The 15,412-nt window shown below is 40.5% G+C and overlaps 1 protein-coding gene across 1 annotated transcript; it reads right to left on the minus strand.

The window, feature by feature from the left end:
- Nucleotides 1–538: 538 nt before the first annotated feature.
- Nucleotides 539–14,552, minus strand: DONSON (DNA replication fork stabilization factor DONSON). Its single transcript, XM_060770383.2, has 10 exons — nucleotides 14,226–14,552; nucleotides 13,883–13,963; nucleotides 10,740–10,946; nucleotides 8,760–8,938; nucleotides 7,265–7,443; nucleotides 7,032–7,155; nucleotides 5,983–6,099; nucleotides 4,367–4,565; nucleotides 3,753–3,965; nucleotides 539–885 (listed from the first exon to the last, which is right to left on the minus strand). Exons 1-10 carry the CDS (start codon nucleotides 14,481–14,483, stop codon nucleotides 748–750), a joined length of 1,695 nt encoding a protein of 564 aa, XP_060626366.2. The 5' UTR covers nucleotides 14,484–14,552; the 3' UTR covers nucleotides 539–747.
- Between the last annotated feature and the right edge of the window lie 860 nt (nucleotides 14,553–15,412).

A 15,412-nucleotide genomic window follows, 5' to 3' on the forward strand; every position in this document is an offset into this window, starting at 1 on the left:
TTGAATTTCTCTGATGATTGCTATAAAAAAATACCATTTGGGTAATTACTAACAAGTCCACATAAAAAACATGCCCACTGTTCAACCATTTTTGTTTAGCAGTTTTTTTCCATTTCAGGATGTAGCCCTCTATTTTTAAAACACTTAACATGTAGAAATGACATGAAATTTGACAGTATTTTATTAGGCAATGAATACTCAGGTGTGGTTTAGCATTACTCTCCTCCAAAATACAGGCCACAGCAGCTGGAATCCTTGGGCAGTCTACCATCCAAGTGTTGAACAGTGCTGAATACATGTTTTAGGACAGAATGCTTTTAAAACCAGTTTTATGAAGTGCAAGATTTTTAAGGAAAGCGCCAATGAGAATACGGTAAAAGGACTACTGCAACTGGTAGTCTTCAGATTGGGTCTCCCAGGCAATTCTCCATAAGGGCTGAAATATAGCATGTTTTCTTCCTTATTCAGCATTTAAGCATTTATTCTATAATGTGAAATACTTATTTTAGAAACATTACCATCAGAAAAATATACAAGATTTGTTTGTAATATAAAGTTTAATTTAAAATCTGGTTAAAGTTTAAAAACAAGAGCTGTAAAGATTAACCATACAGAACAGCTTCAAGTCAGGTTACAGAAAGCTCACCAATGGGATAGTTTTTCAAGTTTTGCACATTATCAAATGTTCTAGAAACAGCAGCAGAAACTATTTCAGGAAACACTAGACAGCAATCGTTCATTGACCAATTAGACTTTCCACGTGTAGGTGTAATCACTAACTTCAAGGGTCCGGATAGAAGACTTTCCTAATGTTGGAGAAAGAGCAAGTTGACTCAAAGCGTCAGGGTGTATTCCGCAGTTGCAAAGGTCTTTGCCAAGCGATTCCTGTGAAAATTGAGATGTACAAAGACATTTTAAACCTTATTCAAATCTCTAATATCATGGTCTTCCACCAGAAAGAAAAATACCAGTTTGGTTGTGGTGAATTTTTCAGGCTGTATGGTCATGTTCCAGAAGCATTCTCTCCTGACGTTTTACCTGCATCTATGGCAGGCATCCCCAGAGGTTGTGAGGTCTGTTGGAAACTAGGAAAATGGAATTTATGTATCTGTAGACTTGTCCAGGGTAGGAGAAAGAACTCTTGTCTGTTCTAGGTAGGTGTGAATCCTTCAACTGGCCACCCTGATTAGCATTTAATGGCCTAGCAGTTTTAAGGTCTGGCTTCTTACTGTCTGGGGGAATCCTTTGTTAGGAGATGGTTAGCTGGCCCTGATGGTTTCTTGTTTGGAATTTCCGTTTTTTGAGTGTTGTTCTTTATTTACTGTTATATTTTTAGTGTTTTTTTTTAATACTGGTAGCCAGATTTTGTTCATTTTCATGGTTTCTTCCATTAAATGCTAATCAAGGTGGCCAATTGAAACTTTCACACCTACCTCAAACAGACAAGAGTTCTTTCTCCCACCCTGGACATTCCACAGATATATAAATTTCACTTACCTAGTTTCAAACAGACCTCACAACCACTGAGGATGCCTGCCATAGATGCAGGCGAAATGTCAGGAGATAATGCTTCTGGAACATGGCCATACAGCCCAGAAAATGCATAACAACCCAGTGATTCCAGCCATGAAAGCCTTCGACAATACAATAACAGCTTGGTTTTCAGTTTCTGCTGTGAATCTTACCTTCTGAAGACATGGCAGAAAAAAAAGGGGAAGGGAGCTATGGAAAGAGAAAATAAGAAAACCTGTAGCACAAATTCTGAATATCCTACAAATTGGCTATAAAGTAGCCAGGGAGCTCTTCATCTTTTTATTATGGCCATTTGGAATAAAAACAAGAGGAACTAAAAACTATTGTTGAAGGCTTTCATAGCCGGAATCACGTGTTGTGTGGTTTCTGGGCTGTATGGCCGTATTCAAGAAGCATTTTCTCCTGATGTTTTGCCTGCATCTGTGGCTGGCATCTAAAAGTTGTTTGTGTATTAGCGGCAGCAACAGAATGAGGAAATGCTTCCATTATAGCCCGAGAGTGAAAGGGAAAGGCAACTAGAGCTGATATCGGTACTAGTTTCCTTTTCTGTCCTTGTACTACTAGAACATTAACTTACTGGGCAGCAGACCATCAAGATGATTACTATATAAAATTATTACATTATAAAGAGCAATTAGAAAAAATAATTGAGAATGGTATCTACTACTAGGGGAACCCTGGTGGTGCTATGGGTTAGACCAGGGGTCCTCAAACTTTTTAAACAGAGGGCCAGATCACAGTCTCTCAAACTGTTGGAGGGCCAGATTATAATTTGAAAAAAAAAGAAACATGAATGAATTCCTATTCACACTGCACATAAACTTATTTGCAGTGCAAAAAATCCACTTAAAAACAATACAATAATTAAAATGAAGAACAATTTAACAAATGTAAACTTATTAGTATTTCAGTGGGAAGTGTGGACCTGCTTTTGGCTGACGAGATAGGATTGTTGTTATTGTTTTGTGCTTTCAAGTCATTTCAGACTTAGGTTGACCCTGAGTGAGGGCCAGGTAAATGACCTTGGAGGGCCGCATCCAGCCCCCGGGCCTTAGTTTGAGGACCCCTGGGTTAGACTGTTGAGCTGCTGAACTTGTTGACCAAAAGGTTGGTAGTTCAAATCCAGGAAGCGGGGTGAGCTCCCACTGTTAGACCCAGCTTTTGCCAACCTAGCAGTTTGAAAACATGCAAATGTGAGATCAATAGGTACCGCTTCTGCGGGAAGATAACAGCACTCCATGCAGTCATGCTAGCCATGGAGGGGTTTACAGGCGCCAGCTCTTCGGCTTAGAAATGAAGATGAGCACCAACCCCCAGAATCGGACACAGGGGAAACCTTTACTATCATTACTACTACTTATGATATTAAAAAACATTTTTCAAATATTAAAATACACCATTTAAAACTGTCCTAGCCATTCGCATCAAATCCAATTGGCCCTGTCATCTTCCCCACTGCCGCTTCATTGCCCTGTCCCAAAATCTGGGTCCCACAGCCAAGTTTTTACCACCCTTCTAAAGGACAGGAGGGAGGGGGCCGACCTGATCTCACCAGGGAGTTCCATAGACGGGGAGCAATCACCGAGAAGGCCCTGTCTCTCGTCCCCACCAATCATGCCTGTGACAATGGTGGGATGGAAAGCAGGGCCTCACCAGAGGATCTTAATTTCTGCGATTGTTCATAGGGGGAGATGCGTTCGGACAATTTGGGCTGGGGCCATTTAGGGCTTTACAGGCCAAAGCCAGCACTTTAAATGGTGCCTGGTAGCAAACTGGCAGTCAGTGGAGCTGGCGTAACATGGGAGTTGTATGCTCCCTGTTTGCCACCCCAGTTATTAACCTGGCTGCCTCTCATTGGACTATTTGAAGCTTCTGAGCAGTCTTCAAAGGCAACCCCACGTAGAGTGCGTTGCAGTAGTCTATTCTAGATGCAACAAGAGCGTGGACCACCGTGGCCAAGTCTGACTTCCCAAGGTACGGGCGCAGCTGGTGCACAAGTTTTAATTGTGCGAAATCAGACCAAATACCTTTGGTCTGATCCAGGAGAATTCATTCACATTTTCAACCTATAAGTCATGAAGACCTTATACTACCTTTGCTCTTAAGACCTCAGCCCCCGACTGAAAATGCATTGGGCTTTTCAACTAAGAAGTTACTCAAAAGATTGTCTGTTTGATACAAGTCTCTTATCAACTGTAATGGGCACAAAACCTGCTTACCTCCTTTATCTTCTTCTCATTGCCGATGCCCACGTTGAAGACTGCTGTCGGCTCATGCGAATAACACACAGCAGAGAAAGATCCATTCTGAGAAGACTGCAGCAGCATGCACAACGAATGTAGCGAATGAGGCATGACAGGACCCACAATCTCCAAACTAAATGCATCTTTGTAATGTGAATTCACTTGAGCTTTTATGCTTATGCTTCGGGCCTAAAAAAAGAGAATAAAGTACAATTATATTGTCACAAGGGCCGGTCATTTCTACCAGTGCGAGCAGTCTGTACATCCCCTTCCCCAGGTTCCCTTGACTATAGGAAATGAGGGGTCTTCCTTAGCTTCTCATTCTAGCTGTAGGCTTCTTCAGTGCTATTCTGAAGGGTCTCCCAACTATCTAGAACTGATTTTTCAGGAGAGAGTGCTGCAGGGGGAATTGCAGGGCACGGTCTCTCTTCTTTTTATTAGAAGACCTTCACTGAATGAGAATTCCTTTATGGATGGAAGGAATTCTTTAGTCCAGGAAAGACAAATTACAGATGTGATCCTGTTCCCTCTGTCACCAAGATTATATATGCAAACTGTTTGCTTTTTAGAAATTATGTTACACTTCTTACCTTGAGCATCTGCATCGTCGCCCCTCTGAAAGCAACTGGGGAGAGCAGTGTTGGAGGGAGACCAGCCTGAGGACCGGCAGAAGCCACTAAACTCTTACAGTTCATCAAAAAGTTCAGCAAGGTGAATGTGTTCGTTCCTTTCACTAACACCACAGACTCAGGTTTGTGATCCAGCTGTACTTCATGTCTCTCTTTATTGCTAGAGTGACAAATGTTAAGGAGAATGTGCACAGATCTATAATAGCCAAAGATTAACACCAAGCACCAGAAGTCTGTAGGAAAATCACAATTTTTCAAGTTTTCAGTTTTAGGCAATAGAAGCCACAAATTTCCTTACCTAAGCATATATAGTTTGATGTTTCCGCGCATTTGCACTGATTTACAATCCACATCCTAATTAGATTCATTAAGTGACTGCGGTACATGTTGCAAGTATATATCTGCCAGGGCAGCCCCAAAATTAAAGAACTGTATTGTGAAACACCCATTCCCTGACTTGTTTTGATTCAACAATATACTGGAGCCCCCAGTGGCACAATAAGTTAAACCCTTGTGCCAGCAGGACTGCTGACCAAAAGGTCAGCAGTTCAAATCTAGCTGACCTGCCTGTCAGCTTCAGGTCCTCATGCGTGGACATGAGAGAAGCTTCCCATGAGGATGGTAAAACATCTGGGCATCCCCTGGGCAACGCCCTTGCAGACGGCCAATTCTCTCACACCAGAAGGGACTTGCGGTTTCTCAAGTCGCTCCTGACAAGGATAAAAGCCCCAATATTCAATATTCAAAAGTCACTGTGTTGAAAAAGACAGTACAACGTGCCTTGATATTTTGAATATGTCTCATGTATTCATATAGATTTAACTTTATTTACGTTTACTTACAGTTTCCTATTGCTATGCAGAGGACAGACTACTGTCCCTTTAAACTGACAAAGACTAGCATATTTTACCCGAAATCAAAGAGCAAGTACGAAACACTGTAAAGCCAACGAAGTGTCTTCAGAGGAGAACTAGATCAGACTATTTAGTATTATAAAGTATAACAAAATCAAATCAAATGTTTCACTACTGATGACTATAGTGGAGGGAAAGGGGAAAATAAACTGTTATAGAAGAAAGTTGGTATAATTATGGTTCTAAAGAAAAATAACACTAGTAAAACAAAAAACAGCGTGTTGTCGAAGCCTTTATTTGCCAAAATCACTGGGTTGCTGTGAGTTTTTTGGTCTGTATGGCCATGTTCCAGAAGCATTCCCTCCTGACATTTTGCCCACCTCAGAGGTTGTGAGATCTATTGGAAACTAGGCAAGTGCAGTTTATATATGCTTCTGGAACATGGTCATACAGCCTAGAAAACTCATAGCAACCCAAAGAAAATCTCATTTTGCAATATTTACACAAATTGAAATATTGCATTTAAAGTGGTTTAAAACATTCATTGTTACTGAGACAAACGATTCTACAATTCAGATCTTAAACATCACATGAAGACAGGTATTGCTATCTTCCCATTCTAATAAAAACATGTTTCACATTAATGTAAGAACTAAGGTTGGCCACACTATCCATATACTGCAATCACGGCTTAAGAAAATAACCCATTCCTTAAAAAGATACAGTTGGATAGAAATTGTATCAGGCTTTTTTATTTTGTCTTGAACTCCCATCTCTTCCAGCCATAAAAATCCTTCGTCGTCGTCATCTTCATCATTACCACAACTAAGCTGTTGCTCCCTAAGAAGGAAATACCACTTTTAACAGATTTACCACTGAAGCATTAGAATCATAGATCCAGAGTTAGAAGAGACTTCATGGGACATCCAGTCCAACCCTCTGCTAAGAAGCAGGAAAACCACATTCAAAGCACCCCCAACAGATGCCCATATAGCCTCTGCTTAAAAGCCTCCAAAGAAGGCGCCTCCACTATATTCTGGGCAGAGAGTTCCACTGCTAAACAGCTCTCCCAGTTAGGAAGTTCTTCCTAATGTTCAGGTGGAATCTCCTTTCCTGTAGTTTGAAGCCATTGTTCCATGTCCTAGTCTCCAGGGCAGCAGAAAACAAGCTTGCTCCCTCCTCCCTATGACTTCCCCTCACATATTTATACATAGCTATCATGTCTCCTCTCAGCCTTCTCTTCTGCAGGCTAAATGTGTCTGGCTTTTTAAGCCTCTCCTCATAGGGCTTGTTCTCCACACCCTTGATAATTTTAGTTGTCCTCCTCTGGACACATTCCAGCTTGTCAACACCTCCTTTCAATTGCGGTGTCCAGAACTGGACACAGTGTGATTCCAGGTGTGGTCTGACCAAGGCAAAATAGAGGGGTAGCATGACTTCCCTGAATCTAGACACTAGACATCTATTCATGCATTTTTATATGAGAATTAAGTATTTTCAGCATGCAGTTCAAGTGTGTTGTGGTTTTAGCACTGAATACATTTTTAATCTGTTTTAAGGATTTTAACTGTTAATTTTTAATTAATACCATTGATGCTTAATTCTATTTTAATGTTTGTATATTTTTGGATTTTAAATTGTGTCTCCTTTGTGGATAGAAAAAGCATGGTATAAATAAACATAACAATAATAGTAACTGAGAATTTTTCTATGACAGTTTTTTTTGTAACAACAGATGCATGAGGTCTAATAATAAACACTTTATCACATACTCTTCATTCTCTGCATTTTTGCCTGTTCCTTCAGAATCATTAGCAAATTCTGATTCCAGATGAGATGATGAAGAATTTGATTTTCCTTTTCTGATTTCTTGGAATGGCATATAAAATTCAATGCCTAGGAGGGAAAAAGAGGGAAGGTAGGTAAGCAAATTGTTTTTGTCCTCTGCATAATACAAAACACATTTGTAATCTTTAGCAGTATCATTCAGTCACCCGCCTCTTACCTTCACTTTTCATGGCTTCCCTTAAGCCTCTGGTTGTAGGAGAAATTAATGCAGTGATTACATCGCTCCCACCAAGCCCTGCTGCACGAAAGAGCACCGTAAACTGGTAAGTGCAAACGTAGAAATAGGGACACAGCTTGGCTCTCAACAGATTATAGAGAGAGGTAAAACTGAGAGACCTGCAAGAGAAATAGAGAAGATACAAAATCATCAGACTATGTCCTGGTAGCAGCAAAAAACTAAAAACAAAACAAAACCCTACTCAACATAAATACAGGAAGAAAAACATGATGTAAGTAAAATGTGTAATATCAGCAAAAAATAATAAATGGATGTGACCAGAAGTCAACTTGGCATTTTGATTCTGTAGCTCCTATATGCAGACTTCAAGAAACAGCAAATAACCCATTTATTATTAGTTTAATGCTAACAAGCCACTGCAAGTCTTCATCCCATACACTTACCCCCCATTTTCAGATTTCCATTAACCAATATTTATTGGATTGTTCAACCTGAACCGTGGTTTAATCCGCAGTATCTAATTTTACCACAAAAAAACTGGGAAAACTAGTTGACTCAAGTATAAGCCGAGGGTGAGAAATGCAGCAGCTGCTAGTAAATTTCAAAATAAAAATAGATACCAATAAAATTACATTAATTGAGGCATCAGTAGGTTAAATGTTTTTGAATATTTACATAAAACTGTAATTTAAGGTAAGAGTGTCCAACTCTGATTAAGCCATTAGTCTAACCTTCTTCAATGTAAAAGTGCTTACGTATCCTTCCAATAATAAGAGAAAAATAATAAATGTAATAATAACAATAAACAGAGTAAAATAATAAACATAATAAAGTAAATAATGTAAATGTAATAATAAAAAATTTAATCATAATAATAAATAGTAAAATAATGTAAATGTAATAACAACACAACCAACAACAACAGAGTAAAATAATAAATAACCTTGACTCAAATATAAGTCGAAGGGGGCTTTTCAGCCTAAAAAAATGGCTGAAAAGCTCGGCTTATACTCAAATATATGTTTCATCTGTTCTCACAATGTTGATTTCTAGACCTTTGATCATCTTGGTCATTCTCATATGGACACATCTACCAAGTGCTTGCAAACATTCACAAAACCATATTTATCACATTGTCAGAATAAGAATGACATTTGGAACTATAAGAAGGGGAAGTGCTGTAGAGCAAAGAACTGGTAGGGAAGGAAGGAATAAAGCACTTTCCCACTTCTTACCCCTTCTTCTCTGTAATTAACTGTCCAGAATGTGGCATCTATTTTATGTTCAGTGTGCTCTGCAGAGGTATTGATATTTGCTTGGCAATGCATTTCTTCTTTTGTGTTTCATATTTCATATTTATACCTCTATTCAATCAATTCAGTGGCCAGACTAAATGCATTACGTTATGCTAAAATGGTTTTAGAATACCCCTGAAATGTAGCACTTAGTGACATTGTCAATTATGTCAACTTACCATTCACTCATGAGAGTTTGTTGGAGGCCTTCGTCATAGGACCAAGGATTATTTTTTCCGGCCATTTTCCTATCTGCTCCAATGCGAGGAAACAGGTGCAGCCATGGCAGGAATGGATGAAGCCAATACACAAGACTTTGCTGGAAAGCACATCGGAGGTCTGTAGAGAGTTTGGGTTCCTACGTTGGGAAAAGTTACATTTCTAATGTGATCTTTCTATGATTTCTGAAAAATTTCACAGTATGTCCATGACCACATAAGCAAGTATTTGAAGGAGAAAATGATAAATATTAACTGTGAAATTAATATAGGTAAAGGTAAAGGTAGTCCCCTGACATTAAGTCCAGTCATGTCTGACTCTGGGGTGTGGTGCTCATCTCCATTTCTAAGCCGAAGAGCCAGCGTTGTCCGTAGACACCTCCAAGGTCATGTGGCCGGCATGACTGCATGGAGCGCCGTTACCTTCCCGCCGGAGCGGTACCTATTGATCTACTCACATTTGCATGTTTTCGAACTGCTAGGTTGGCAGAAGCTAGGGCTGACAGCGGAAGCTCACGCCGCTCCCCGGAATCGAACCTGCGACCTTTCGATCAACAAGCTCAGCAGTTCAGTGCTTTAAACCACTGCACCACCGGGGGCTCCTTTAATTATTAATATATCTGTATATATTTTTATATATTTTTATATATTTTATATATTTTATATATTTTATATATTTTTATATATTTATATATATATATATCTGTATATATATACACATGCATATATATAATATCTGTATATATTTCAGATTTCAATATTAATGTCAAAAATGCGTAGTATGATTTAACATAGGATTTGTGCTACATTAGAACAGTCAAGACAAATATCACTTAAGTAAAATAAACATTAAATATTAAATAACCAGAAAAATAAAATAATTACTTGAAATTGATTTTACACAAATTTAAGTAGTAACCAAAATCAAAATACAACTACAACTCAATCTATGCTAACCACTTAATGCAGACTGAACTGCAATATATGGTCAGTATAGACTTATATACAACAACAATAACACTTTATGTATTGCCTGCCTCTCTTGATGGCTCGAGGTGGGGTATAACAAAGTCAAAAACATATGAACATAAAATATATACAATTAATTAGATCGATAAAATACACAAAAATATAAAATTCTGCACCAAAGACAGATATGGGATTGACATATATTAGCAATAGAATGTAAATCAAAACTCATGATTGAATGTTGACAGGGTAGGCCTGCCAGAAGATAGTTAAACTGCATTATATGAGTCTACACTTATCATATAATGCAGTTTGAAAGGGTGTCTCCACTGAAGCTTTCTCAATGAGGCTTTCAAAATCCAATTATCATAGGGATAGAAAGTGAGGTGAAATCTTTTGAACATGGGCACAGACTGCAAAGCACACACCACAAGGGTGTTAGCCCTTTCCTATGCAATCCAAAGTTTGTCTGTCTGTCTTTCCCTGGAGTTACACTGAAAAAATATGCCTATTCCAACTTACAAACAAGTTCAATTTATGAAGAAACCCACAGAACCTATCTTGTTTGTAACTTGGGGAAAGGTTAACATTTAATCCCTAAGGAAATACATTGAAATCTCTAACGGGGAGTACAATTTGTCACTTAAATACAGGTCAAATTCATTTTTTAATTCCTTAATTTTTATTGGAGCTCTGCTACCAAATTCTGGCAACTTGCAAATTATGGTCAAGGATCAATAATGCCCTTGTATCTGTTTGAAATTTCATAAAATCTAGATTTTTCTTCAACTATATCCGATTTTCAGTCAAGCTTGTTGCTTGTTCACTAGATAGTGAAAGCCTTTTGTTTGGTCTCTGTTTAAAAGATAAGCACTTGAAAACAGTCAACATAAGTAGTTATGCTATCATAAAAATCTGCCTAACACTTATTCCACTTCTAAATTAACTGATGAACCAAAGTAAATTGGTTACCTGAATGCTTTGAGGAAGGTTTGTAAATGTTGATCTACAATGTTGGACATATCCTTGGGATTCTTCTTGGGCTTTTATGTGATCTGCCCATGCAAACGACCGAGAAGACGTAAATAAAAGGCGGGTTTTAATACTCCAATCCGCAGGGAATTCAAAACTTGGGAAGGAAGGAACATCGGCATTGGAAGTGGCTACAGATGGGGTGTCCTTGTGAAAGATAAAACATTGAACAGATTGTTATAAGAAAGCTACTTTATTAACATACTAACAGTTGACTGGGTTGCTGTGAGTTTTCCGGGCTGTATGGCCATGTTCCAGAAGAATTCTCTTCTGACGTTTTGCCCACATGTATGGCAGGCATCCTCAGAAGTTGTGAGGTCTGTTGGAAACAAGTGAGGTTTATATATCTGTGGAATAATGTCCAGGGTGGGAGAAAGCTTTCTCCTCTGTTTGAGGAAATTATGAATGTTGCAATTGGCCACCTTGATTAGCACTGAATGGCCTTATAGCTTCAAAGCCTGTCTGCTTCATGCCTGGGGGAATCCTTTATTGGGAGGTGTTAGCAGGCCCTGATTGCCTCAAGCAGACAGGCTCTATAATCCCAGGATCTGATCCCAGGTTTTTATTTATTTATTTATTTGCTTACGACATTTATATGCCGCCCTTTTAACCCCGAAAGGGACTCAGAGTGGCTTACAAGATATATATACACACGCACACGCGTGCGCAATATATTATATTATTAGCATAGTACAATAACAGTATTACTATATTGTACTATACTGTTATATTGTAATATTAGTAATATTACATGTAATATAAAATATATTATAATATCATAGTATTATTAGTAGTATTTGTATTACATTATAATATTATAAATATATGTATATACGATATATTATATTACATATTATTAGCATAGCACAGGAGACAAGGTGGAACTGTCCCCTGCCCCCCCCCCCTTCACTCTGGCCCAGAGCGACAGTTGGTGCTGGGGGGAGGGGTCCCCAACTAAAGGTTTTCTGCTTTAAACTGGTTTATATGTGTCTCCACTGCCAGATAATCTGGGATAAACAGAAATCCTGAGATCAGATCTGGAAGGGCCTTTAGTCACTACATCCCTGGTGTTCTTCTACATCTCTCTGCTATGGGGACATTGATCATTGAACACAACCTAGAACCCTCAATTCATGTAGAATGTTTCCCTATTTCAATAACATGGTTGTAAATGCAGCCAGGGCCCAATCAACTGACTCCTTTAGCTAGTTGTTCTCAACCTGTGGGTCCCCAGATGATTTTGCCTTCAACTCCCAGAAATCCTAACCTGGTAAATTGGCTGGGATTTCTGGGAGTTGTAGGCCAAAACAACTGGGGAACCACTGCCTTACACACATAGTAAGCTTATTATTGTTGTTACGATTAGCATCTTATTTTGCAAGTAACCTCTTGCACACAGAGCAGCCTGTTGAAATGACCAAGCAGTGGGGTCTATGGGATAAGATTAGATTACTGCAATGCCCTCTACGTGGGGTTGCCTTTGAAGACATCTTGGAAGCTTCAAATAGTCCAGCGAGAGGCAGCCAGGTTAATAACTGAAGCGATGTACAGGGAGCACTCTACTCCCATGTTATGCTAGCTCCACTGGCTCCCAGTTTGCTACTGAGCACAATTCAAAGTGCTGGCTTTGGCCTATAAAGCCCTAAATGGCCCAATTTACCTGTCGGAACGCATCTCCCCCTATCAACCACCATGGAGATTAAGAACTTCTGGGGAGGCCTTGCTCTCGGTCCCACCACCATCACAGGCGCGTTTGGCGGGAACGAGAGACAGGGCCTTGTCAATGATTGCCCCATCAGCTATGGAACTCCCTTCCTAATGAGATCAGGTCAGCCCCCTCCCTCTTGTCCTTTAGAAGGATGATAAAAACGTGGCTGTGGGACCGAGCCTTTGGTATTGTGCAATGAGGCAGCGATAAGAACTCTTAGTATGCCAACCAAATTCGTTATGGTTGTTGAGACAGTTTTAACTAGAGGATTTTAACGTCAAGATAAGTGATTTTAATGCTTTTGTATGTGTATGGTCTAGTATGTTTCGGCATTGAATGTTTGCCATTTATATGTTGTGCTCCGCCCTGAGTCCCCTTCGGGGTGAGAAGGGCGGAATATAAATGCTTTAAATAAATAAATAAATAAATCTATATAAATAAAAATGTAATGTTCGTTTGTGGGATTAACATAACACAAAAACCACTGGACGAATTGCTGCCAAATTTGGCCACAAGACGCCTAGTAACCCAAGGAGTGACCATCACTCAAAAAAATTGATTTTGTCATTTGGGAGTTGAAGTTGCTGGGATTTATAGTTTACTTACAATCAAAGAGCATTCTGAACTCCATCAATGATTGGAGTTCAACGATTGAACCAAACGTGGCACACAGGACTCCCATGACCAACAGAAAACACTAGAAGGGTTTGGTGGGCATTGACCTTGAATTTAGGAGTTCCAGTTCACCTACATCCAGAGAGCACTGTGGACTCAAACAATGATGGATCCAGAGTAAACCTGGCACAAATATTCCATATGCCCAAATATGAACACAGATGGAGTTTGGGGGGAAAAGACCTTGACATTTGGGAGTTGTAGTTACTGGGATTTGTAGTTCACCTACAATCAAAGAGCATTCTGAACCCCACCAACGACAGAATTGGGGCAAACTTCTCAAACAGAACCCCCATACTTAAGGCCATTCAGTCCAACTCCCTTCACCAAGGCTAGAAAACATAATCAAAGCTCTCCTGACAAAGATCCATCCAGCCATAGATATAGATAGATATGATTCACACACACACACAGATATAGTATCATAGATTTGAAAGGGACTCCTAAAGAAGGACAATTATAAGTTGCATGTCCCAGAGTGGGCAAACCAGACACACTCCACATCAGCACTGACAAAGAAACAGCAAGAAATACTATTTACCCACAAGCATAAAAAATTGCATATATTAGAAACCAACACTTTCCAATTACTTTATTTCCCAGATCACCAGACTGGCCACAGCAACGTGTGGCAGGGGATCGCTAGTTAATAAATAAGAAGCCCAAATTGTGTGTCAACACCATAAGTTATCATCCTTACCTTGATGAAAGTGTCCACAGCAGCCGCTTCAGAATAGTTTTCTTTCTGAGGAGACCTGTCCTCTTCAAGACCATTCAGAAACTGGAATGATGGACAGAAAACAGTGTAGATCAAGTAGGGGGCAACTTGGGCCCTCCAGGTGTTTTGGACTTCAACTCCCACAATTCCTAACAGCCTACCGGCTGTTAGGAATTGTGGGAGTTGAAGTCCAAAACACCTGGAGGGCCCAAGTTGGCCTATGTATGAGCTATCTCGACATACCAATTTGCATATGGTTTCTGATTGGCCAGCCTCAACATTCTAACATTCTAAAGCGGCTGAGGAGGAAAAGGAAGGGAGTTACCTTTCCTCCCGCCGCGGCCTCTCTCTTCCTGGCCTGCGGGGGCCGCGGAGTGTTGCCCAAGTTGAGGAAGGGGTTCCTGGGCCGGCCTCTTCCGCTCCCGGGGAAAGGCCGCGGGGACAGCGGGGCACAGCCCTCCGGGGAGAGGCCGGGCGCCTCCTCGCTCCTGCCGCTTCCATTCCGCGGCCTCTTCCTCTTCAGGCGCAGCGTCTCCGGGGGCCTCTTGAAGCCCGGCGAGTAGCCCGGCACCACGGAGCACATCCTCACAGAGCGACGGGCGATCACTAATGGACAAAGCGAATTGCGCGCCTTGGAAGAGTGGGCGGGGCCTTCTCTCTCCCGCGCTGCGCCCAGCCAATCCGAAGGCAGAGGCTCTCTTCCTGCCACGCCTCTACGCCGCCCAGCCACGCCTCCCTCAGCTTCCTGGGTTGAAGGCGTTTCTCTGCTGACTGCTCTAGACTAAATGATTTTTAAAATATACATATATTCTTTATAGTAATAAGGGAAAAGGAAGAAGGGCGGGGGGGGGGGGTTATTATTACAAGTAAAGTGGGAGAACAATGATGTAAAGAAAATGTAGGGAAAAAATATTCAATTAATAAAAAGGAGAGTAGAAGGATTTTAAAAAGTATACATAATAATAATAATAAATAAAAAGGTAGATGATTTAAAATACGCAAGGGCAAACTTTGGCCCTCCGGGTGTGTGTTTTGGACCTCAACTCCCACAATTCCTAACAGCCGGTAGGCTGTTAGGAATTGTGGGAGTTGAAGTCCAAAACACACACCCGGAGGGCCAAAGTTTGCCCATGCTTGACCCACACTGTAGAGGTAGCAGCCAATAATTAAAGGACCAAGGCATTGTCATCTCTGGCCCATCCTCTGTTCGAATATCAGCCAGCACCCGAACACCTTAAATCAAGAAATAATTTTCTAAAATCTACAGAGATACTCCCAGGAACACCTCAGCAAGCGAGAGTCCAAAAGTGGCAGGCTAAAACCCGGAACCTCAATCAGTGGCTGAGACCGGAGGAGAAACTCCTTCCTGGACACACAGAAGAGTGGACGACTTAGAAGGCGCTGTTCAGGCTGCGCTCTGGCACCATGAGATGCAGAGTCAACCTTAAGAAATGGGTCTACTAAGTGGAGTCCACAACATGTGAGTGTGGAAAAAAGCAAACCACTGACCAC

This window comes from Anolis sagrei, chromosome 3, assembly GCF_037176765.1.
Source record: "Anolis sagrei isolate rAnoSag1 chromosome 3, rAnoSag1.mat, whole genome shotgun sequence".
In the NCBI taxonomy this organism is placed as follows: domain Eukaryota; kingdom Metazoa; phylum Chordata; class Lepidosauria; order Squamata; family Dactyloidae; genus Anolis; species Anolis sagrei.

What these genes read in the sequence shown, in the direction of transcription:
- DONSON (XM_060770383.2), bottom strand. Translation starts at nt 14,483, where the DNA reads ATGTGCTCCGTGGTGCCGGGCTACTCGCCGGGCTTCAAGAGGCCCCCG. An exon ending in GGAAGCCATGAAAAGTGAAG is followed by an intron (nt 7,156 to 7,264) that starts GTAAGAGGCGGG and finishes TTTCCCTCCTAG; the next exon opens with GCATTGAATTTTATATGCCA. An exon ending in GATACAATTTCTATCCAACT is followed by an intron (nt 4,566 to 5,982) that starts GTATCTTTTTAA and finishes TTGTCACTCTAG; the next exon opens with CAATAAAGAGAGACATGAAG.